Raw genomic sequence first — 26828 nt, 5'->3', positions numbered from 1 at the left:
CCGAGAACAGTGGTGCACTGTTCCTGCTGACCCCGTTTGTCTAATTGGCCGAGACGCTCTACCAGCCGAGGTTGCCCTGGAGCTCCTCGCTGGCCACCCCCGCGGCCCGCGGCCGGGCAGAGGCGGGAAAGCCGCGCGCCTGCGCCGTGGGAACCGGGGCCGAAGGCGAAAAGCGGGGAGCGGAGGGGGGCCGCGGGAGCCGGTAGCGTACAGAGCGGCGTGTGACGCGGGGACGCCGCGCGCTCCCAACGTCGCCCCGGTTTGACGCACACGGCACCAAACTGTGAGTTTCAGGGGGTTATTTGGTCGGATTAGCCAGGACCTGAGTGGGTTTCAGGCCTCTGGGCTGTGGCGGCGGCGGGACTGTGGGTGGCGGAAAAACTTGGGGGACCCGGCCTCCGGCGCGCGGCCCGGGGAGCTACGCCCTAGGCTGGGTCCCAACCATCCAAAAGGACGCATTTTGCCGCACAGGCTAAGATGGCGGCGGCGGCCGAGGAGGCGGAGTTGGTGCTACACAAGGAGCCCGGGCCCTGGGTTCGGGGAGGCGGCGGCCGCAGGGGGCCGCGGAGCCTGAGGTGAGCGGCGGCCGCCGCCGCGGGGCGGGACTCGGCGGGGGGCGGGGGGGGCCTTTCCGCCGCGGCGCCGGAGGATCCGGGAGCGGACACAAAGGGGCTGAGCTGGGCAGTAGACTTGGGGGTTTTGTTTAGTCACAAGAAGCTGAGCAGCCAGTGAGCCGTCGGGGCAAGGGGCCGAGATCAGGCGGCTTGGGGAGCCTGGCGGTCGCCATTGCAATGCACTGAGTAACGGGGCGGTCCGAGGGCAGTCGTCACGCCAGCCCCTCTGCCTTTGAGGCTGCTCGGTCCTAGCCGGAGGCGCCAGCTCTGGCGTGAACTATACACACCCCTCCCTTGACTTGGGACGGGACCACAGAGCCCTCCCCTCCCCCTGTTCTGCAACATCTTGTGCCGCTAGGTGCCTGGGAAGTAGCAGCAAGAGGTAAATCGCTCGAAGTGTTCGGGTTGCCAGGGGCTTGGTGGGTGTCCAGCTAAAGCTTTTTGCCTCTCCAGGTCTGATTCCCTGGCCTTTGGGTCCCTGGGAGCTTAATCTCTGCCAGAGGAAAGCAGGTGTGCTCCACTTCTCCCGTGAACCTGAAGATGAGTTGTCCCAGACCCTTCTCAGTGATTGGAAACTTAGGTGGTGGAGCTAAAGGTTTCTTGTTACGGGACTTCCACAGACGACTCTCGTGTCGGGATCCATCCATGGTTTAGCGACATTAGTGGAAAAGTTTTCCTCAACTGTTTTAAGTAATATTGACTTTTAATACAGTTGTTATAAAACTTCTATATTTAGACGTTTGATTTTATGTGATCATTAAACTCAGCAAAGGGATACATATAATTGAGGCCTGAAATGATGGTACTGTTTTGTATGCAAGTTAATAATCTCAAGGAAATAAGCCAACACGGTCATCTGTTCTGGCCACTCCTGACTAAAGCCAAGCTTGTTGCATCTGGGTGATGTATTAGATTTGCCTTAATGCTATATTCCTTCTCTGCAGTAGTTTAGTTAAATGCTTAGGCCCCACAAGAAGCAGAAAGCATTTTAAAAAGTAGACAACGAAAGTTCCTCAAAGAAAGGAAATCTGCTCTTTGCCTTCAGTGCCATGTGTAAGTATCGTGGGAACTTGATGGTAGCAGTATTGTATTTTGGTAGGTTTGGTAAGAAAAAAGTTTGTATTAAGATTGTAATTTAGCTTAGACATTTTAATAGGTGAAACATGAATGCTTAACCATTAGTGCAGTAGTATATATAAAATGCTCTTAAAGCCATAGCTGTCAGTTTCAGAATTTCTAACAGTACATAATGCAAGACCTTCATATTTTATACTGGAATTAACTAATCGAAGTACCAATTTCAGAGCATCAAATGTTTTGTGTTTTCTTTAACAGAATGACTTGACGGGATATTTAAATACATGTAGATCATTAACTTAAGTTTCTGTGTTCAAAATGAAATTTAAACTTTAAAAATTAAACTTTTATTTAACTTCTTTTCAGATACATATCCCCTTTATTTTTGTAATAAGCAAAAATGTATTAATGAATAGGAAGATATTAGTAACAAAATTATTCTGGATCATACAGTTTTACAGTGGAAGGAATCTCGACCACAGTTTTTACCTGTTTCTCTTAAATACAGTATGGATGGTTAAGTTAATGGCGTAGTGGAAAATTGTCTTTCAATTTCTACTCCATTTGTTTTTTTTTGCCATATTGTTGGGACAAGAAGGTGAATTACCTACAATTAATAATGGTTAAAAACAAAACAAGGGAGTATCACTGAAAATACTTACCATTTAAAAATCTATAACATTATTGAGAACTGTGACGGTAAGTTAATTTTCATTTAATGTTATGTGGTAACAGTTTTTGGGTGACTTTCAGTTAAGTCTGATGAAAATGTGAAATTTCAGAGCAGAATAACTTAGGAGTTTTGAGATTTTCCAAAACCAGATGATTCAGTAGTTTTAAGTTTAAAAGCAAAACCAAATACTTGATGAGTTTCTTGGAAAGTATGAAACAGCTGCCAGTTATTGCCAGTTATTACCTAAGAAATCAGATAGATGGGGAAAACAGTGGTCCTTTCAGTTGGATAAACAAACATGCCACTTAGACTGCTCCTTTTTAAAACAACTTTTGTAAACATACTACTACTACTGAGTATAAAGTTTATTAGGAAATTTAGCAAGTAATAGAATCATTTTTGGTGGGATCCCACCAAATGACGGTTAACTTTTTTGGGTGTGAAATTTGGCAGAAATAGTTAAAATTGTTTTAAAACTCTTTATCAGTCATTTAAGGTGCTTTTAAATTGAGTTTTCTAGGAATGTTGGTAATTGCTTCATAATTTTCAACACTGAGTAGATTTAATTACAGTCTAGTCTTTTGATAATTAATGTTACTTTCAGGTTATTTAATTATAACGTGAGGTTGTCACCTGTTAACGTTAATGTTTTCTGGGTTTAGTTTGTCATTCAGGTTATAGGAGAGAATTTGGTTGATTTCAGACGGTAAATGGGTAGCAGAATCTCAAGATGGTGGAGATACATCTTAACTGTTGTCCAAAGACCCTGGGTTATTTCTTAGGCTCTCTTCACTGTGACTCTGGGGAGAAAAGAGTGGATCCTTTTTTTAGGATTGCTTTTCATGAAGATAGCAAGGCCTTGTAGTTTGTAGCAGTGTAGAGATTGGCATGTTGAATTATCCAGTCATAATTTGTAGAACGCTAGTTTCTATAGTCCTTCCAAAAAAAGTTTTTAAATTTTAAAAAAGTGTTAGCCTTGTAAAATAAAATATGAGAATGAATCATGGATATAAGAAAATTTGAATACTCAAATGAACTCCATTGTTTTTTACATTTAATCTGTAGCATAGGGTGTTTTGTACATGGAGAATCTGTAAGGATTGAATAAGTTATAATGCATAGCTTTGATTGAAGTCATTCCAAAAGTAATTTTGATTGAGGTTTATTAGAGGGAAATAACTGCTTTTTATAGTGTGAGCTATTTGTACCATTAAGTTTTGAGGGATTTGAAAATCATTGAATTGATTCTAGCACTAGCTCACCCTGCTGGTTGACTAAAGTATTTCACCCCTTTCCTCAACATACAGAACCACATGAAACTTAGATTATGGAACACTAAATTCTTCTTTGGTCTTCAGTGAGATAGAGTCTTTGTGAAAAAGGTGTTTTTTCCTTTTTTTTTTTTTTTTAAATAGATGTTTGCTTATCTCATGCCTCAGTTGGTCCACTCATTTTTTTTCAGTTCTAATAAGGTTAAACTGGATTTATTTCCTTTTTGAATTTAATAGGAACTCATGCAATTATGGAATTAGAATGTTTTTATATTTTTAAATTCAAGATAAGAAATCCTTTGACAGTTGAGAGATGTTAGAGGAAAAACAAAATGTCCTGTGAGATGACTTTCCAGGAGGAGAAAAGCAGAGGATTTCAAGAGGAAGAGGAGGAGCCTGCCAGAGGAGAAGCAGTTAGCAGAGCACACTTCTTTTGGGTGGCAGAAAATAAGACTGGATTCAAGTTAGCTTTTCTAAGAGTTTCTTTTCAGTCTTCCTCTACTACTAATCCTTCTACCTCTTCTATCTGAAATTTGTAGCCTTCCTATTCACTTAAGATTTTTGGATCTGTGATATTATAAATAAAAATATAAAATAAGTGATTTGTTCCATGAAATTTAATTCATAAGTCTAGATTGTGGTGGAATTTAAATTGCATAGAATATGTTCACATTTTATGTGTTAAGCCTTTTAGATTATATAGCATTTATGTAAGCTGAAAATATAGTGCTATAAGATCTTGTTTTTGGTCTGGAAATTGAACTGGGTTTCTAGTGTGTACTTTGCTTTTGAGCCAAATCCCAGTCCTGTGAAGACTTTCTGTGTGAAGCATATAGAAACATAATTATGTTAAGAGCCAAATGAACTATTGAAAATTTAAAAACACCTAATAAAGTGTCAAGATTAAAGTACAGCTTCCAAAAATTTACTTGTTTACTTGAATTCCATCAATTTGATTTTTAAAAAGGTGAATATTTAAATTCTTCCATGGTATTTATTGTTTGCAAACTTACTGGATATATGTGTATCTGTATATATATTTCATCAATTTCTTGTGGAAAATAGTACTTTTTTTTTTTCCTTTTTATCGGTACCGGGGATCAAACTCACGACTGCCTGCTTGCAAGGCAGGTGCTTGTGCCGCTGAGCTAAATCCCCAGCCCCCAAACTAGTACTTTTAATAGTACCATTTGTTGAGGAAGGAGAGTAATTCCTAGTTTATCACTGAATGATTTGTGGTGGTAAATAAGACTTGCCAAAGTTGGAATTGTCTTTTGCTTGATAGTGACTCCATGAATGTTTTATAGACACGCCAAGCACACACCATATATACACATAGAATCACAGAGTGTAAGCCTTGAAGTAGAACTGGAAGTGCTCAAATTTAGCATTGTAAACACTAGACAGATTTATTGATAATACCATCTTTAAAGAGGTTTAGGATTTACATTAAAGAGTTTATATAGAGTCCTTAGCTTTCTGGCATACAATACAGAGTAATTGTTAGTATTAATAGTTATTACTGTTTCAGTGGTTAACTTGCAGTTTCCACCTGGGGTCATTTGGAGTTGTATACTTATGCTAGTGTCCCATGTTAGGCCATGCCCATAAAGACAGTTATTAAGAAAGTGAGGCAGGAACCAGGTTAAATATTTCAGGAATTTGTTCCATTTTATGATTGTCAACTGATGAATAGGTGTGTGCTAGAGTTCATTTTAGTGAAATTATTTCCCAATCAAGTGTTTGTCTTCATTGCAACATCCTGAATTTCTTCACCCTCTCAGTTTTTTATTTTGTGGTGGTAGTGCTGATTAGTAAAGAGAAGAGTGAATAGCTACATAAATTTGTATTTGAATGAGGAGTGGCTGGCCTAGAAGCTGGGTGGAGAAAGGGGAATGTGATTTTTTTCCATTGGATAATCTGAGTTAGGGAATTTCTCCAAACAGCATTTCCTTTTGGTTTTATCCTCCGCAGTTTTGTTTTGTTTTTTGAGTATGTCTGTGTTGGTATAATGTCATTACCTTTTCCCATCTTTTCTTAATTGCCTGTCATGCCCACCACAAATTTTAAGCTTTTTAGCAGAATCATAAATGGTAGCTAGTAAAAATAAGTTTACATAGGGAGGTATGTTTATGTTAGAATACTACAAGTTTATATTGGTTAGTCTAGTGGAAGTTTCATTTATGTTTTAAAATATTTTCAGCAATTTGAAAATAGAGGGAAAAATCATACCATTAATAATTTATATTCAAGAGGAGCCTGATGCTGACTTTAATTAAATATCTAAATGCTACTTGTAATAATCCTTTGATGTGTGTATATCCATCTCATGTAAGGAAACAAATTTCAAACTTAGGTCATAATGGTAAACAGTGGGGCAGGCAGACTTAAACCTAGGTTCTATCTTGATTCTGGAGATAGTTTTGTTTCTGTTCTCCCTTCCTGTTTTCTTAAATGTCTGTTCTACCTGGTTATTACATGATTTGTGAGTTAGCTTCTGATTTGAAAACTTAACATTATAAAAGTATTCTTCTGCCTACCCCTTTTTCAAGTGGTATCTTATTGCACTCATTGTGTATTCAGACTATCATATAAAGGCTCTTTGTCTTAGCTGTTGGACATTGGTGCAGTGATACTGGCCAAAATGGAAACTGTCTTTTTCTTCCCAGAGTGACTTAGATCAAGCTTAGAACTAGTTTCCAGTGGATTAGGAATGTTTTTTTTTTTTTTTTTTTGGTCTTTTTCATTTTTTTTTTTTTTTTTTTTTGGCACCAGGGATCGAACTCACGACTGCCTGCTTGCAAGGCAGGCGCTTACGCCGCTGAGCTAAACCCCCAGCCCTTTTTTTTTTTTTTTTGTCCGTACCGGAGATTGAACTCACAACTGCTTGCAAGGCAGGCGCTTATGCCACTGAGTTAAATCCCCAGCCCCAGGTTAGGATTGTTACTGGTTTACTCTCTTTTCTGTTGTGACATTTAACTCAAAGTTGGATGTAAGTAAAATACAAATGACATACTTGATTTATAGTAATCTGAAAAACTTAATTTTTACACTTTTAAATGTCTTAAGCTTCCTTATTAAAATTGTTAAAATATTAAAATTAAATATATTCATAGGTTTTTAAATTAAGTGGACATTTGGATCCTACTTAGTTACTATTACAGTATTTGTTTAAAAAAATAGTTTACTATTGAATTCTTACATTCTCGAGATGACATCGTTTGTATGTGAAGTAGTACATGTCTTAGTTTTGGTCTGTTTAGCTTCTCTGCAATATTTACATTTTTAAAACATGTGTACAAAAAATAATTACAGTTTTGTTGATTAAAAGGAGAAAATATTGAGAGGCATTCGTAATAAAGTCCAATAGAAGTATAAGGTGATCCATAAACAGAATTTAAAATTTTCTATAGCCACATTAAAAAAAGAAATTAGGGAAATTTTATTAATGCAAGTCTTCAAAATCCATTGTTACTATACACTGAAAGGATATCTTAGTTCAGCATAATTAAACATTACGTGCACACACTGTGCCACACTGTATTGTACAGTATAGGTGTAGAAAGTCCTGCTGTGGTATGGAGAAAGGATAAAGTAAAAATTGAGCTGAACTTTAAAGGATGACTGAGAAAAGGGAATGCTGGGGAAGAATATTACTGCAAAGAATTTTTGGTAATTATAATAGGAACTGTAAATTGAAACCAGGTAATACAGTAGAATGACTTGAAAGCCTTGCAGATATTCAAAATTAGAGTTCTGTTTAGGGAATATTGGTTCTCTGATTAGCAATATGGTGGAGGTTGATCAAAAAGGATGAGAATTTAAAGGTTTTAGATTTAGCCATTATTGGTGACTTGTTTTTAAGTGTTTAAGTGTAGCCTATATATACTGAAATACACCAATTTTATGAGTACTACCCAGTGAATTTTATAAATATGCCCAATAAACTGTCCAGATCAAGATAAGGAACATTTCTCTGCACTAAAAAAACGTGCCTTGTGCCTTTCTGTTAATTCCTGCTCTTAGAAGTAGTCATAGCCTCTAACACTAAAAATTAATTTTCTTTCTTTTTTGAACTTCCTTATGATGTGTTTTTCTTTCCAAGAGTAGTAAAGAGTTGATTTCTGAATTTCTTCTCTGTCCTTGTATGAATTTAGAAGTAAATCAGACAATAGTAGATATTGTAGCCTTTCTCTTTTTTCCAGTGTGGTTTATGCCAAAATCAAAGAGGTGCCCTTTACCAATTAAGTTTTATAACCTGAAAATTGATTTGGAATGTAGAGATTTGTATCCACAGATAACATAGTTGTCTGGCCTACTCTCCTAATACTGTTCTCATGGCATGTAGCTTAGAAGCAGGTGGAAGGTTACCTTGCGTAGATGCAGTTTGGAGCCTTTTCAATGTTTATTATACATGATACCTTTTAGGCATTTCAAGTTGCTTAATAAGGTACTTAATTCTTACTGTAATTTCAGAAGTAAGAATAGGTATGCTGCTTTTTATAGTTAAGTGTCTCTCTTAACCAGAAAGATTTTGACCTTTGTTTATAATTAAATATTACCTTATAGACAATCACATAAAAGATTACATGATTAAAACCTGTGAAGGAGACTTTTTTTTTTTTTTTTTTTTGGTACTGGGGATTGAACTCACGATCTTATGCTTGCCAGGCAGATGCTTATGCCGCTGAGGTAGAGACTTATTTATAAACTGAGAATTAAAATGAAATTGTTAATCATGATTTTTACTTCTCGCACTTGAATTAGTTTGTTTTGTATGTTTTGTTTTTCCAAATATAGTTAATACTTATATTATTGTTAAATTGGTGCTTTTGGGAAATTTTTTTTTCTGATTATGTATGATCAGTAAAAAGCACACATTATTAAAATATGTATCTTCACGTTCTAGTAAACTGAGTTTTGAAGAATTACTACGTTTTGTAAATTGTGTAGAAATTTTCTCATTCATTGGTTTCTGAATGCTTTTGAGTTTATAAGTGAAAATTTTTACTTTATAACATTTTGTCTTTTAGAATTTGTAATAAATATAACATACTACCACTCCAAGAATTTCATTACTTGTCTTGAAGAAACTGAGTAAACTGTTAACTTTCCTTTTGTAAGTTTTGTTTTTGTTTTTATTTTGGTAGTGTGAATCAAACTTTCAACCTCATGCATGCCAGAAAGGTACTTCTCCAGCTTCTTTTAAGACAAGGTCTCACTATGCAGGCTGGAGTGGAACTCGCTATTCCCCAGACTGGCCTATAATCCGGGATACTGAGGCAGTTCTCTTGCCTCCCTTGGCTTCCTGAGTGCTGGGATTCCAGGCATACATACATCATTTATGCCCAAAAGTTTTGTAGTTTTTGTAAAGTGTAAAAGGATATAGCAAAGGTAGTAGATTATACACTGAAAAATATTTGTTTTTATCTCAAATATTAAAACATAGCTCTTAGGGAGTAGTTTTAGAAAAATTACAAAACAATTAGAATGTTATAGCTTCAAGAATTATATGGTAGGGGAAAAAAAAGTATGTTGTACATTTGCATATTTGCATTTGGTTTTGTGAGACTTGTACAGAAGCCTTGTGTTATTGTAATTCCTCAATCTTTTTTCACTTGTTTTTAGCTTGGTTAGTTAAAATTTACTTAGTATTTCACTAAGGACAGAATATAGTTCCTGCTTCGAAGAGTTCATTGATCGGAAACTACTTGAGAATACTTAATAATGATACATTTCAATTACTGCACTGACAAAATGTGAGTGGCTTAATAAAGCTTCTTGGCAGAAAACAATTTTTAAGCTAGATTTTGAAGAAATGGTGTATATAGATTGGTGAAAAATAAATTATCAGCTAGTAATAAAATTTTAAAACAGACTGACAGTTGTGAAATGCAAATGTTTTCCTTGGGTTAAAGTAGGGTTTAAAATGAATGTAAAGAGAAATAAACTTGATTAAGATTGTGGCATGAGCTGGAGGAATTGAATATTGATTAGCAATTAGAAGTAAGATGTTACTATGGAAATTCATTGACCAGTACTAGGTAAAGAAGTATGAAAGACTCAAGTAATGAAGTTAGGAAGTCCAGTTACAGTTACTTGTAGTTGAAGTAGGTTATATTAAGAGTAAGTGCAAATATAAACAAGTTTGGAATACAGAATTAATGTGACAAGTTTTTCATATTTTGATATTCAAAATGAAGTTATTTGAAGATAATGTGTTGAGTTATGAGATACATTTTGACTTTCTATAATTGTAAACTCGCTGATTTAAGCTTTTTTTTTTGCCTCATGTTTGGTTTGGAAATTTAAGTAAAACTCAAGAAAGTTATAATTGCTGGTATTTTGAAATATTTGGGCTAAATGGTAAGAGTTTGTACTAAATTTGAGTTATAACTGTAGTTTAGTCTTGGTTTGAAAGACATCCTAACTTAGGAGTTGGTAGGAAAATAAGATAATAAAAGCTAATCGTCTGCTAATGTTTGTATTTGTTTTTAAACAGATATTCTAAAATTCAGGAACATTTGGAAACACTCTTGTTTTTATGAGAAAAAGTTATGTAATTCCCTCTGAGCAGTATTTTTTGATGTTTAAAAATGTAAGATGCTTGTCTCTGCTGGACTTTGTAAGTGCTAAATTGAATGTATGCTTTTTAATGAATAAAGATCATTTTAAAGTAGAATTAGAAAATTATGAAACACTATGTCAATTATGTAATTTTAAATATTTTTTCTGCCTTTTTAAGAGTTAAGAAATAGAAATTTGAAAGTTAATATAGTCTTACAGTTTAGTGGTAGTCTGGGTTTTTTTGTTTTGTTTTGTTTTTGGTACTGGGGATTGAACTCATGATCTTGCGCTTAGCAGGCAGGCAGGCAGGCACTTAAGTCATTGAGCTAAATCTCCAGCCCTGTTAGTTTTAAAATAATTACATTTTAAACATTTTTCACCATTGTCATAAATTTATAAAAATGTTAATAGTGAGTTTCTGGAAAGATGATGTTTTTGACTCTAGGTTATCTATGAGGCAAATTAGCTAAAGCAAAAGAGAATAGGTTACCACTTCCCATCAGTGAAAACTAGAAACTTTATATCTGGAAATTTGGGCTTTCTGTATAGATACGGTAGATTAGAAGAGGAAGTGGCAGAACTGTTTGTTCCTTGATTATCTTGATGAACTATAAGTGTGGGGATAGGAAACTTCCCTGAGAGCCTAGTCCTGCATCTCTTTTAAGTATTCCCTAGTTTATACCTTTATGGCTACAGAGTTTTTGAAAATAGGCCTATCATTAGCTGCTTATTTTGTTTTGGTACTGGTAAGCTGAAAAACAATGAAAATTACATGCAAGAGGACTAGCAATTTGAAAAGAGTGAATACTAGAAAAATACACTGTTCATACTAAAGTACCTTATATAGGTGCTTTTCAAAAGTCTCATGATGTGTGGTACCATTAACACAAATAGAACTCTTAACTAGACACTATTAAGTGGCGTTTTTAACCACTTCCCTGTTCATCTTACTTTCCAAGCTTGATTCATCAACTTTCAAGTTTTATTACCTGAGATTCTTCCAATATTCTTTAATTTCTTAATTGATTTTTTTCTCTTTAAAGATTGCATTAAACATTTTCCCAGTTTTTTGAGTTATTTAAGCAAAACAGCAAATGTTGAAAATTAAAAGTACAAAAAAAATTTTAAAAATGACAAAAATATACTAAAACTTCCAAGCTAAAGAGTTGTGAGTTTTTTTTTTATATCAAGCAAAGGTAATTTCAAGCCAGAGCAATTGAATGAAAACAAGATTTTTAATTAATAAAAAATTAGGCATTGAATAATAGAATTTGTGTGATAAAGAAGCAAATAGCTTTAAAATATATGTAGCATGGCTTCTTTATAGAAGTTGGCAATACTAGTTACCAATTTTAATTTACCTTTAGAATTTTATAGATCAGGAAGCAAATGTTAAAGTAGAAAGAGATTTTTTTTTTTTTAGTAAGAGATTTAAATAGGAGCTGGGGATTTAGCTCAGCGGAATAAGTGCCTGCCTGGCAAGTGTGAGGTTGTGAGTTCGATCCCTGGTACCAACGAAAAAGAAAAAAAGATTTAAATAGCATTATGTTTTAATGTCAGACTTCGTTGCCAATAGAAGAAAAATACATATTAAAATTTGTTTCATTTTCTTAATGTATGGCCTCAAAGAGACTTGAATTTTATTTAAGAGAATTCTGCAGGTCAGTTTATTTTATTGTGATATAGTAAAACTCAATGCTAAGTCCAAAACTAACTATTTGGACTATTAAAACCGTATATCCTACTGAAGCTTGTGCCTCAATCTCATACTATTCAGAAATTAACAACAGTGAGGAATGTGAATATTTACTTGGTCAAGGTGGGTTAAATAGCCACTTACTTGGTTGCCATCAGCCTCTCACTACAATTATAATACAGTAATACCTCATTTGTCAAAATCAGTTTGGTCTGAAGTTGTGTTCGAACACTGAAACAACATTTGAGAATGAGCATACTTTTTCCGTAATAAACAATGGACAACTAAATAATTATACTTACAGTTTCATTTTTCCTGGACTTTAACAAATTTCAAAATTTCTTTAACTCTTATGGTTCTCACAGATTTTCTTAGTTTTACTACTGCTGTCAGTTTCTTTGAAGCCATAGTTATAACAAGTTTTAACACACTGACACAAACATTACATATTGTCTAGGTGAGATGCACTTGGACTCAAGTTTCACTCATTTGTGTCTGTGGTGAGATGTAATGGATGACTTTTTTTCAAGTTGGGTTTTCAGTTCGACTTGAACTAAGTTTCTAACCCTGAGCAGATTATTTTTAAACTTTGCTGTTCAAGTAGTGGAAAATTTGAGTTTGGAGTCAATGTAACAAGGTATCACTGTAGTGGTGTTTTAGGCATAGAAGCTCAAGGATAAAACTAGAAGGTAATCATAGAAGTAAAACTTTGGAAGATCAAAGGCAGCAAATGTTTTTTGTAGAAAAACTTTGTAGAAAAAAAAAGAAAAACTTTGTAGAAAAAGCTTCCACTCTTAGTGGTAAAGGCCTAGAATTTGAATGCTGTAGGAATTGATGGCTATGGGAAAAAATTGTGTAAAGATCTGTGTAACAAACAAGAGGCTAGAAAGGGTCTCTTAAGTTTCTTACATTCACCCAGAGAATCTGGGCATAGTTTAGGTTAAGGGCATCTACAATCAGAAAAGGTTGAATAGAAGTCAACATGTTGAACTGGAAATCATTTTCAGCCTCTTTTCATCCCAGTTCTAAGAATACTGCACAGAAATTCTATACCCTTACTGCTATCAGAGATTAGGAAAAAACTGGCAAAGTGAGGATGCATCAGGAAAATGGTCCAGATTGATCATCATATAGTTAAAACTACCCACTAACAAAATTTTTAAGCAACTATAAGTGCATTTTGAGACTTCAGCACCATACATACTCAAGAATAAACCCAGTATGAGATAGAAGGAAAAAGAAGCATTTCAAGAAGAAAGGTTTTTACAAAATGTTAGTGATTTTTGGAAGTAAAGGGCTACTGCATCTTTGAAACAAAAAAATTATGCTTTAAAAAAGCAGTAATTAATAACGAAGAACTCTTGAAATTTAGAATATGAAAAATAGAAGGCTTGGCAATTTAGAAGGTAAAATATCTTTTATGTTTTTTTTTTTTCATGGTACCGAGGATCAAACTCAAGACCTCATGCTTGCCAAACAAGCACTTGTGCTGCTGAGCAGAATCCCCTGGCCAACATCAGTTGGAGAACAATCTATCACAACAGGACAAAAATACAAAGTGGAAAATTAGAACACACTTGCAGGTGCAACATAACATGAGAAAATGAGTAGAAGAAATTAATAATTGAGAAAAAATCAGTTTTCACAGTGAAAAGGTTCATGGGTGGTCATCACAGTGATTAAAGGAAAAGAACCACATCCAGTTACATCATTGTGAAATTTGTAAAATACACCAGATTTTACATTGTAAAATACACCAGAAGTAAAGGAGGTTGTAAAAGTTTTTTAACAGTAGTGAATAATAAAAGAACATGAATCAACATTGATAGTAATTGATAATGGGACAATGACTTCAAATTTTGAAGTTACTTCTAAACCATTTATTCTGTACTTTACCAAGCTGTCAGATGTGGGAGTTGGCTTCCAGGTGTACTATGTCAGGATATTACTAGAAGACTCGGCATTTCATTAAGGTGGTGGGGTAAAGTAAAAAGAAGAATCAGGAAATAAGGTGTTATACAGGAATAATGAAGAAACTTTCTAGGATAGTGGTGAAAGAAGATCCATGTGGGAAGCTGTACAGCAATTTTGAAAAATAACCAATGTGGGATAGGAAGACAAGGATCTAGGTGGTACATCTTTAAAAAAAAAAAAGGTTGAGTGGCTGTCACTAAAATACCTGGGTTTAGAACTGTTACAGATTTTGGAATATTTGAATAAACCTTATCATATGGGTTGCTCAGAAAGTTTTTGGATTTTGGATTAGGGATGCTCAGGATTTTTGTGACAATTCATGAGAGATATTTATAATTTTCTGGAGTTACTTCTTTTGATACAAGAGTAATACTGGTCTTGTAGAATGTAATACTGGACTTGCAGAGTTGCCCCTTCTGTTTTTGTGAAGAGTTTGAGGAAGATTAGTATTAATTTTTCAGACATTTGGTTTAAATGTTTTTTACCAGGGAAGTTGTCTTGTCCTGGACTTTTTTGTTACCTATCTATTGAGATTTCTTATGTTTTCTTTTTTTCTTGTTTATTTATCATTTATTATTTGTTTACATGTTTGTAATTCATGCAATATACAATTATTTTGGAGAGTGGTCACGTGTATATTACAGCTTTTTTCCCCTCTAGGTTTCTTAGGTTGTGATACTTCATTGTTTTTTAATGATATTATCTAATTTTTGGCATACAGTTGTTTATAGTGTTTTCTTATAATCCTTAATTTCCTATAAGGTTAACAGAAATGATGCCTTTTTCAGTCCTGATAATATTCAGCTGATGATGTGTGTTTTGTTAATCTCTTCAAAGAATCAACTTTTGATTTCATTTTTGTTTTCTCGTTTCTAAATTCTGTATTTCATTTCTGCTGTAATCTTTTTTCCTGTTTGCTTTGGACTTAGTTTGTCTTTCACTGATTTTGAAAAATGGAAGTTTAGGTATAGATTTAGATCTTTTTAAATGTAGGCCTACAAACATTTCTTTTTTAAAATTTTAATTAATTAATCTTTTTGGTACCAGGGATTGAACTCACGATCTTGCACTTGCCAGGCAGGTGCTTATGCCGCTGAGCTAAATCCCCAACCCCCAATTGAACTTACTTCATTTTGTGAATTTTGGTATTTTTTCGCTTGTTTTCCTTTCAGTATATTTTCTGATTTCTTTTTTGGCTTATTTACTTTTTAAGAATTTGTGCTAAATTTCTACTTAATTTCCGAATTTTCTCAGTTATTGATTTTGTTGCTCCTCTATTCTTCTAGTGTTTCCCTTTGTGTTAGATATTGTTAGTTTCAGTATGGTCAGAGAACATTAATTCCTTTTAAACTTATTGAGACTTTTTAAAAATAGACTAACATGATTTATACCAGAGGATATTCCTTGTTTATTTGAAAAGAATGTGTATTCTGTCATTCTCCAGATTTCTGTTAAGCCTAGTTTATTTGTGGGGTTCAAGTCTTCTGTTTCCTTGTTAATTGTCTCTTACTGTATCAATTACTGAAAATGAGATACTGAAGTTTCCGGCTATTACTTATCAATTCTTTGCCCTTTCAGTGATATTAGTTTCTGCAATATGTACTTTGAGCTCTTGATAAGTGTATGTATGTTTATAATAGCCATATAGTATTGATTCATTGAAGTTTTGATTCTAAAATGTTTTTGTTTATAGTACTAATTTTTGTTTTAATGTCTGTTGTGTCGTCTAATGTCTAAGTATAGCCACTGCAGCTCTCTTGATAACTGATTGCATGATACATCTTTTCCCATACATTTATGTAATAGTTAAATTTGTCACCTTGATTAGCTTGGGAGTCATCTAGGGGATTACTGAAGCACACTATGGGGTGTGTCTGTGCAGATTATGAAGGCACAATGTTTGGTATTATATATGGTTTCTTGGGCCTTCCTCTACGGCACTGTTTCCCTGTTCTGCTTCTCAGTTGCAGTGAACTAAGCAGCTTTGCTCCTCCATGCCTTTTCACTATGTTTATATACTGAAGCTACCTGTGGGCTGAGACTGTTGAAACCATGAGGCAAATTAAACATTTCCATTAATTTGTGGATATTGGATATTGTGCCCCAGCAATAGAAAAGCAAATACAGAAAATTGATACCAAAAAGTGGAGCTGTTGTTCAGATTATACCTGACCATGTGGTTTGGAATTGTTAAGTTTGGACAAGTTTGGAGAAGCAGGTTGGAGAAGGCCCTCGAGTGCTGTAAACAGAGCTTGATGGTGATTCCGCTGTGACTCGGAAGACAAGAATGCTGATAGGATTGTATACAGTAAAGACCAGACTCATGGAAGTTTCAACTAGAGACAAGGACTTTATTGGGAAACATACTGGAGGCCATTTGGGTTACACCCAGGCAAAAATAATTTCTGTATTTTACCTATGTTCTGAGACTGCAGGAGACTTGAAATTAAGGTCAGTGGATTTACTGATCTGGCTGAGGAAATTTTAAGGTAGCTCAACACTCAGGCTTGTGCCACAAGCACTACCAGCTGCTTTGATAAAACTGGGCTCAAAAAGTAGAGCAGAGTTGAAAAGTTGGGCAAAAGGTTACGGTTGCTCAAGAGATAAGCTCCGTGGGGCTGGGGATTTAGCTCAGTAGCATAAGCGCCTGCCTTGCAAGTGTACAGTTGTGAGTTTGATCCCTGGTACTGATAAAAACGAAAAAGACAAAAAAAAAAAAAAAAGTATAGAAGAGATAAGCACCGTACACAAAGAAACCAAAGAAGAAAGCTTTGAGGGCACCTCAGAAATCAGTAAGACCCTACCCATCATAGGCTCAAGGGTACAGAAGTTTAACTCTTCATTTGAGAAGAGCACCTCTGAAACTCCTGCTGGAGAAGGGTCTTTTAGGGAGTAGCTTCCCTGGGAGATACATTTCACCATGCTCATCCATCAGAGGCCCCTGCAGCCCTGTTCCAAAGGGTCCTGGCTGTTCTCACTGATTAGCATACCTTGGTATCATCCATATGATAGTGGTTTTACCAGAGTTGTGGAGTCAAGGAAAGTTTCCTATTAGATATAAAAGAAAGGCCTAGAAGAGCAGACAAAGGAGTCCCTGGAAGAGCAGTGCATAAAGTAGTGACAATGAAAACATACTGGAGACCCGAGGAAGGTAAAGGTGCCAGAAATGTGGAATGTCTGCTAGGTAAAGTTGTAGGATCCAGAGCAACACCTTTTGGGGTTCAACCAGCAAGACCATAGGAGTGGGGCTGCCCACGCCGTCTGTAACTCACGTCTCGCCACTCTGTGCTCTGGATGCTGGACGTGAAGGTACAGGACGTAGTGTTTTCCTTGCTGGGTTTCAATCTTACTTTGCTCCAATTCATGGCTGTCCTCCCTTTTGGAATGGGAATGTTTATTCCTGCTATTGTATTTTGGGATTATGTAACTTGTTTTTGGTCTTTCTAGAGGTTCATAACTAAGAGGTTGCTTGGTATCTTAGAAGAGTCTTAGACTTTTGAAAAATACTGGAGCTTTTGAGATTTTTGGAAAGGGATTCTTGTATTTTCAGTTGAACTAAGATAGTTGTATTATGTTAGGCAGACCTGTTAATTTACTAGTGTATTTGGAGATTAAATATGGTGACAGTTAAGCTTCTCAGCTTGATTTGCTTGGGAGCTATGTAAGGGTTCAGTAAAGCACTCTTGGTATGTTTGGATGGGTCATGGTGTCTTATGCTTTGTGTATGTACTATTTGTGGAATGATCAAGAAATATGGCTAATGTTTAAAATACTACAGTGAAAGACACATCGCCATTAGCCCCGTTTCAAAAATATTTCTCCTTGCTTCAAACACATGTATCCCCCACTCTTAGCACTTTCTGAAGCAGTTCTGGGAGCCCTCTTTTATGAGTATCCTTAGTTGTGCCAGCCCTGATGTCCTGAATCAACTTTCACAGCCATTTTGACTAGAGGGAAGAGCCAGAAATTACATGGTGGCAGATTTGATGAATAAGTGTGCTAAGGACTCATTGTAACATTTAAAAGTGAACCCTGGGGTAGCAGCAGTATTTTTGATCATTCTTCAAAAATATCACAAAAGAAGAGTCCCAGAACTAGTTCAGAAAGTTACAAGAAATGTGGGATAAGTGTGTTTGAAGTGAGGACTATGTTGAGGGAAACTAATAGCAGTGTTTCATACTGTTACTTTTATCAAAATTGAAGTATTCTTTGTATGTTACATGACCCCTAGCCCTTTCCTGTCTGGCACTGTTCCCCTATACTGCTTCCTAGCTGCTATCACCTAAGCAGCTTTGCTTAGCCATTCCTTTCTGCTGTGATGTTTTCTTCCTTGGAGCCAGTTTACATTAAGACTCAATCCTCTGAAACTTTGAGTCAAATTAAGCTTAAGTTTTGAATGTCAGATATTGGGAGGATTAAACTTGTGTCCTTTGCAGTAAGCTATATCCCCAGTCCTTATTTATTTTGAGACAGGGTCACACTAAGTTGCTAAGTGGCCCACACTGGGTTTGAACAAAAGATTCTGCTTCATCTTCCTAGAGTGCTGGGATTTAGAGTCATAAATAACATACCCAAGTCTATTGGTATCTTTGAATATTAAAATTTGTCTCTTATAGGCAGTGTATATAGTTGGATTTTGTTTTACCTATTCTTCCAATCTGTTTCTAATTATTTCTCAACTAGTTTGACCTTATTGTAATTACTGGTAAGAGAGGATTGCATCTATCGTCTTGATACTGGTTTTCTGTATATTTTAAGAATTTTGTTGTTGCTGATGTACCTCTATTCCTCTATTGTCTCCCTTTGTGTTTTTATCTAGTGTATTTAAATCCCTCATTTTATCCTATATATATTTTTCATTTTCTTAGTGATTAGTCTGGAAATTATACTTAAAAATTTTACTTCAATCTGGTTTAGAGTAATATACAAAAGTCTTGCTCTGTGCAACTCTTATCCTTTTCCCTACTGTATTTTTTTTTTTTTTTTTTTTTTTTTTTTTTTTTTGCTGTCGTACAGAAGCGTTCTTATGACTTTAAAGTCAGGTAAGAGAAAAAGTCACAAAAAATATATTACCTTTAGTACTTACTTGTGTAGTTTGTCATTTGCCTTCGCTATGCTCTCAACTCTGCTGCCTCCCAGTTTTATCTCTCTTTTATTGGGCAGCTGCCAGCCATCCTACCTTTTGTGGGGGTCACTTTTTTGCTTTGTGTTTTTAGCACCTAAAAAATATATATATTTGAACTGTACTTTCCCCACTTTTTAAAAATGAAATTTGTATAAATGGATCCTAGCTTTTTTTCCAGCCTTATGTTTATGATACTCCTCCATTGTTGGATCTAATTATAGTTGATTATAGTATGAATATCTCATTTATTTATTTGCTTATTAATGGAAATATTTGTTGTTTCCAGTTTTAGGTTTTTAAGAAGTACTATCATGATTTTCCTTACATCTTTTTCTAATGCACACATATATACATTTACTTATAGTAAATACCTAAATATTTAATAAGTTGGTTATAGGACATATATTCAACCTCAGAAGATATTCAAAACTTTTTTCCAAATATTTGACCAATTTGCAAATTCATCAGCAAAGTGCCATTTGTATTTTATCAAAACTTCGTATTGACACTGATACCTGTGTAAAAGTGCTTCTATTTATCTTGAGTTTGAAATTGTTGGATCTGTAAGTTAATGATTTATACCCAATTTGAGATGTTTTGTGCATTATTTCATCCGTAGCTTGTGTATATGTGTAGTTAACTTTTCGTACTTCTTTCTGAGACTTCAGTTACATCTGAATTGGACTGCCTGATACTGTCCTACTGGTCTCTGAAGTTACTTGTTTTTCTTTAGTTACTATCTATTCTTAGGATTGTCATTTTATTTCCCTGCCTTAAAACTCATCAGTCTTCTAATTTTCTGTTGAACAGATCTGGTAAGGTTTTTTGTTTTTAATTTCAGTACCTATATTTTTCAGTTTTTTCTCTTGTAGTTTCTGTCCGTTGTTTGAATATATTTTCTTTTGCTTTTTGTAATATACTTTAATTGCTTTGAATTCATTATGTACGGTCAGCAACATTGAGTAGTGCTCAGAATAGTACCTGTTTGTTCTTTTTATCTGAATGTGGGTTAAACTTTCCTGTTTTTTTACATATCATGTTATTTTTGCTTCAAAACTGGGCATTATAGATACATTTTGATTGGATTTGTTAAATAGTTTTAGAATTGTTGACATTTGTTTTAGTCAACTTGTCTGAGCTTAGAGTTGGAAACTTGGATTTTATGTAAGATATGTAGCTACTGATCTCTGTTCTAGGCTTTCAGTTGTTGCTTTTTTGGCTTGGTGTCTTGAAGAGGTGTCCCTGTGACTGAGTAAGTTGGTAGTTATGTGAAGATTTTGGTGGAGTTGATTGTCATGTTTTAAAGTCTGCCCTATAGTTTTCAAGTTCCTGTGAATTCCACTAATTTCCATCTGTTCTACTGGGCTTGGACTCTGTCTGGCATTAACCTCATAGGGCTTCAGCTTCTTACTGCCCAAACTACGTATTTTGGGGGAATTTCCTATGTTGAAGGCAGACTTATATATAGTACAGCTCTATTTTTCAGTTGTAGCATTCTCTCTGGTCTCTGTTGTTTTCCCTTGATGCCCTGTACATTCATTGTTACTCAATGATTGGAGCAAGTTTATATTTGGAATTTTTCTTAACCTCTCTGTTTTTCTAAATACCACGGTTTTTAACATTTAAAATTCTGACTACCTTTTCCAGGCTGTTCAGGGTGATTCTTTCTCTAGAGATAATTTTTGTTTGTGCCAGACATGTTGGGTATCTAGCAGTCTGGGAGTACCTTAGTTTTTAGGAATTAAGACTTTTTTTTGTTTATAAATGATAGTATTCTTTTTGTGTTAATTTATTGTCATTTTAACTTTAAATTTGAGGTTCAAATTTTTCACTAACTTTATTCTTTGCATATTGTGAATTTTAAAGTTATTAAAGTATAATTGACATAATAAATTATGTTTAAAATTTACAGTTTTAAACAGATTTGATAACTGCGTATACATAGAAAATATCATCACAGTGAGAATGACCAACGACCATGTATTTATTTTCAGAATTTTCTTCATGTATGTTGTTAATTCTCTCCTATTATTTCCTTATTTCCAAGCAGTGCAATTGTGTAGTCTTGGCACCTTGTCAAAAATTATGTGATCATAAGGGTTTGGGCTTATTTCTGGGCTCTGATTTCTTCCATTGGTCTTTATATGTTGTTAACCCATTACCATCACTGTCTTGATTATGGTTGCTTTTTAGTGTTTTGAAATCTGAATTTATCATCCTTTTAAGAGTTTTTGGCACTTGAGGGTCACATGAAATTCCATATGCATTTAGGGATAAATTTTCCTGTTTCTTCAAAAAGCACCATTGGGGTTTTAATAGGTCTTATACTCGAATCTTTCAATTGTTTGGGTAGTACTGGCCTTTTAACAAGGTCTTCCAACGTACAAACCCAGGATATCTTTCTATTAGTGTCTTCTGTGATTTCTCTTAGCAGTGTATTGTAGCTTTCAGTGTACAGGAAATCTCATCCTTGGTTAAATTAATGTTTTTTGTGTTATTGTAGTGAAACTTTTCTTAATTTTCTTTTTTGATTTGTTATTGTTTGTGTGTAGAAATGCAACTGGTCTTTTTTGTGTGTGTACCAGGATACATTATATTTTGTTGTCATTTTTCCTTAGACTCTCTTTTGTACATCTTTCTCAGCGCTTAAACAGTATTATACTTTTTAGGTGTGAATTTGAAAATATTTTAATATTCACCTTCTTTAAAAAAGATCTTTTTTAAATGCTGTTACCAGAAGTTGAGAAAACTGGGAATGGTGGCCCATGTCTGTAATCTTAGTTCTCTGGAAGGCTAAGGAGATAGCATCCTAATTCCAGCCCCATCTGGGCAAATTAGTGACTTAGAGATCCTGTTTTAAAATAAAAAAATTAAAATAAAGGGACGGTGATATAGTTCAGAGTGAAGACCTCCATTCAATCCCTAGTACCAGAAAAAAATAAAAAAGATAAAAGATAACAAATATTGGTAAGGACATGGAGAAAAGAGAACCTTTTTGCACCATTGATGGGAATGTAAGTTAATATAGCTATTATGGAAACTAGCATGGAGGTTCCATAGGATCTAGTAATTGTGCTTCTGGGTTTATGTCCAGAGTAGTTGAAATCACTATGCTAAAGAGGTTTCTGTATTTCTGTATTCATTGTGATATCAATGTCCAATAGCTAACATATGGGAGCAGTCCAATAGTCCATCATTATATGAGTTGATAAAGAAAATGTATAGGCAGAATGAAATATTGTTCAGCCTCCGAAGAAAGAAATTGAGTCACTACTGGCAAGGTGGGTGACCTTTTGCTCAGGACCTTATGCTAAGTGAAATCAAACCAGAATAACAAATAGCACATGATCTCACTTAAATGAGAAATCCAAAAATGTTGAGAATAGAGTAGTGTTTACCTAAGGCTATGTGAAGATGGAAGAGCGGATGGAAAAAGGGGCAGTGTTTATCAAAAGATACAAAATTTCAGGAAGAATATGCTTTCATAATTTGTTGTGCAGAATGGTGAGGTATAATTGAACAGAGCAGAATAAAAATCTTACTGAAGTTGGTTTATGTGCATATTTGGTATTTGTATAGGCTTTTATTTTTATTGTAGTGACTGCCCCTGACAATTTACTATTTAAGCCATTTTAAAGCATATAGTACCTATGTATTCTTTTTTGTATATTTACCTTCTTGGGCTGCCATGGCAAAATAACAAAGAGTGTGTAACTTGAAAAACAGTTCTGAAAACTGAAAGTTCAGGATCACAATATTGGCAGGTTTTATTTCTCCTGATCCTTCTTGTCCTTGTAGACAGCTTTTCCTCTGTATAAGCATGCCTGTTCTCTTTACATGGATTACTCATACTGGATTACGGCAGTATCTTTATGATCTTGTTTAATTTACCTCTGAAACTTTCTTTCTTCAAACATTTAGATACAGGGTTAGAGTTTTGGAGGGAAGGACAGAGTTCAGTTTATAGTACCTTTTATGTAGAGGTGCTTCTAATTCATTTCTACTGAAGTCTGCCTTCATTAGTATGTGAGTTTCTTATAGCGGTTCTATCAGATTACCACAACCTGAGTGGCTTAAATAACGTAGAAATTTATTCTCTGAATTCTGGAGGCCAGAATTTTGACATTATTAATTACAGGGCAAACATCCGAGTTGTTACAGATGTTCTCCCTTTGGAGGCTTTACAGGAGTGTCCTTTTTTTTTTTCTTTTTAATAATCACTATATTCCATATTATCATCTTTGAAATAGTTGCTCAGATTATAAGATACAGGCATGCAAAATAGATCAAACAATATAAGCACTCACAGTTTCTTTCCATGAACTAATAGAATTAGTAGTACAGTTATCTTAGCTATCTTGTGTATATCTGTATCTAAATTTTTTTTTCTTTCTTTCTTTTTTTTTTTTTTTTTTTTTTGGTGTTTTCCTGAGGCTGGTATTTCTGACCATGATCATATCCCTCCAATCTTTAAGGCCCGCATTTTCAAATTTTTATGGCCTGTCTTCTCATTGCCTCCTCCCTTGGGTGGAGACAAATTTCTCCTTTCTTTCTTCTAACAGATAGATATGATTGCACCTAGCAAACTCATCACCTCATGCTTGCCAGGCAGGCACTGTGCTTCTGAGCTATATTGCCAGCCCTGTCCCCTGATTTCTTAATCAGATTTGCAGAGACCTTGGTTTTCCTCCCACATATAAAGCAACATACATAGCTACCAGGGATCAGGGCATGAATATATTTTATGGAACCATTTTCTAGCCTATCAAACTCAGCAATTTGGATAGACTTCTAATGCTTTCACTTTCTTTTATAGTGTATAGTTCGTGAAAGATCCCAGTGTCCAGCACTAGGCAACTTGAAGTTGATGGCACTTGGTGGCAGAGAGAGTATTCTGAACCTTGGAATTGTATAAAATTTTAGATCTGTGGTTTTCAGTGTGTGTTCCCAAACATAGCATTACCTCAGGAACTTAGTAATTTAGTGCAACTTAGAAGGCTTCAGTGTATTCCTGCTGGAGTAGGACTGGGGGAAGGGGACAGTGTCTAATAAGCTGTGTCTAAAGTTTTGAGAACCATTTAGTAGATTATTGATGCTATTAGTACTAAAATTGTATTTGTCTCCTCTGCGACTTTTCTTGCTGAAGTGTAAGTATAGGATTTCTGGGTCATAAACTTCGTTTTCTGTAAGGATAAAAACAGTACCAAAATCCTGGTACTAATAATGAGAAATAAACATTCACTCAACAAAAGACTGAACTAGAATGATTTTTGTCAGTTGTATTTTTATTTTGAGATGATTATTTCATATTAATTTTTCTGGGAGCAGTAAATGATTTTGTCCTGCAGTCTGTTTAGATGTGAATTAAATGGATTAGCCCATTTTTCTTGCTTATCATCTATATCCCAAATATATTTGGATTGTAATACAGAATTTGATTCTCTTATTTAGCCTACATTGCTAAGCTTTACTGTGTCATCCAATAAAAGTGCTAATAATAATAAATGAATTCTTGTCCTTAGTATGTTTCTACTGTAGTTTGGAAAATACGTAAATAAACAGAGAAGGTTGATAGCTGTACTAGTTGCAATAGTAATTGAGAAAGTTTTATATAGCTGAAGGAATTAAAGGAGGATATACCAGACTGACTAAGACTAAGCTAATTTTATTGGAGAACTAGTGAAAAGGTGTTAGCAAGGGTAAAGAGAGGTGGAAAGTAGTTATAGGTAGATAATTACAGTTTACCTTGTGAAAAGGCATGAAAGCAGAGAGTCTGCTTAGAGAGGTGCTTTTCTGAGAACTGGAGAGCTGTAGTTTGGTAGAAACATGGATAAGAAAAAGTGTTTGGAGAGAGATAAAAGTGAGATCACTGATGAGTAGTACTGAAAAGATAAAAGTATATATGGGATAACCATTGTATTTTCGTTACTCAATTATGAGGACATATTTCAGATAAGTTAATGATAATTAGAAACACTAACAGAAATATGTCAATATTAAATACAGTCAGCCTTCTCTATTGGTAGACTTTGCAACTTTGAATTCAGCCAATCTTGGACTTAAACCATTTAGAAAAACTAATTGTGTTTATGCTAAGTATGTACAGATTTTTTCTTTATAATCTGTAATCAATTTAGTAGCAATATCTATTTATATAATGTCTACATTGTACTTTGTATAAGTAATTTAGAGATAATTTAAAGCACTGAAGGAATATGTGTAAGTTATGTGCAAAGACCATTTTATGTGAGGTACTTGAGCATCTACACATTATCTATTCTTGAGGGATTCTTGGAAACAATTTCCTATAGATACTGAAGAATGACTACTAACTCTGATTATTGCCATTTCTGTGCTATGAAAATCATTAAAAAGTTATAAAAATATTTTAAAAGAACAAAATTTAGCCGGGCATGGTCGCACATGCCTGTAATCCCAGCATTTGGGAGGCTGAGGCAAGGGAATCGTTGCAAGTTGGAGACCAGCCTGGGCTACAAAGTGAGCTGAAGGCCAGCCTGAACTGCATAGTGAGACCCTGTCTCAAAAAGACAAAAAGAAAAGACAACAAAATTTGTTACTCAGAAAAAAGTACTTAGCACTGTTTTTTCCGCTATATTAAAGTGATCATGTTTTAGTTGAACACTTTTTTAGGTGTTTTATTAAGAAAATAATTTGCAGCTCTTTATTAAAAAATGTAGTTTTTTTATGCTAGAAGCAAAAAACTAAACAGTGGTTTTTACATGTATCCTTTCAGGTTTGATTTAATTTCGGATGAGATTGTTCCTGCAGCGAGATGTTAGTAAGACAAAATCTAGGTAAGTTGGAAAATTACTTTGTTAAATGTTATATATCAAGGTAGGAATAATATAGAAAGTGGTTTTTAAAAGTATGCTTTCAAGTCCAGAATAAAAGAATGTTTAAATAAAAGTTTGAAATGTGAAGAATTGACTTTTTGATAAACTTCGTTCATTTGATTTGATAGGAGTGAAAAAAACCCATCAAGTTGTGAGACTAAATTCTTAGGTTTTCTTCTTTTGTGTTGAGGTTGTCTAAAGCGTACAAATTCCCAGTGACTGCCTTAACATTCTAAAAAATGAAGATAATGTTTGGTTTAGTGACTATTACTGAACTCTTCACCAGTTCAGTGTAAGATTTATTGAATTACTTCACTGCTTTTCTTAGGTAATATATATAAGTAGTCTTTCCTTTCATAAATGTTATTTTGTTAATAAATTAATGAGAGCCTCCAAATTGTGGCTTCTGTTTGTTACTGTAGTGTGCAGAACTGTAAATTATTATCTTAATATTGCTTTTGTGTGTATGTCTACTGAATGACTTTTCTAATGTAGCATTCTAAGATGTTTTCTAAGACTGTTAAGTTCAGCAAAGAATTGTACCCTGGCATGATGGTACACAGTTGTCATTCCAGCACACTGGGAGGTTAAGGCAGGAAAATCATGAGTTTGAGCCTAGAATGAGCAACTTTGTGAGGGCCCTGGGTAATTGCCCAGTACTACCAAAAATTTATTAAAAATTGAATTGACATTATTTCTGCCTGTTATGTAAAAGAACACATTTTTAATAATGTAAGATGTTAATAAATGTGTTTATTGGTAAGTGAAATTATGTGTAATTGGTAAGTGAAATTTAGTGTAAAAACAACACTGATAATATTTCACTTAGCTTAAGCCTTTCTCCAATCTAAGAAATTTTCTGTCTTGTCAGAAAATTCGCTAATTTCAGTATTTGTTTAAAAAATGCACAAGATGAGAAGTGCTATAGTTGAGTGATGTGTATTTAGATAATGTCTCAGTGACTTAAGCATGCTTTG

General features: G+C 34.8%; 1 protein-coding gene across 46 annotated transcripts in view; it reads left to right on the top strand.

The window, feature by feature from the left end:
* Znf644 (zinc finger protein 644) overlaps positions 1-26828 on the top strand; it is a 118450-nt gene continuing 91622 nt past the window's right edge. For 9 of the 46 annotated variants that reach the window (XM_063254057.1, XM_063254056.1, XM_063254088.1 and 6 more), the window contains exon 1: positions 25746-25812. Coding sequence is in view for 21 of the 46 variants with exons in the window: in XM_063254009.1 (XP_063110079.1) it covers positions 25769-25812 (44 nt within the window). In the remaining 25 variants the exon portion in view is untranslated. The other 37 variants (XR_010049009.1, XR_010049008.1, XM_013142986.3 and 34 more) reach the window with 20 other exon arrangements.

The sequence above is a fragment of the Cavia porcellus genome, unplaced genomic scaffold, assembly GCF_034190915.1.
Source record: "Cavia porcellus strain 051 isolate PalLab524CR breed Dunkin Hartley unplaced genomic scaffold, mCavPor4.1 scaffold_1, whole genome shotgun sequence".
In the NCBI taxonomy this organism is placed as follows: domain Eukaryota; kingdom Metazoa; phylum Chordata; class Mammalia; order Rodentia; family Caviidae; genus Cavia; species Cavia porcellus.
This window is presented reverse-complemented; position numbering and strand designations above follow the sequence as displayed.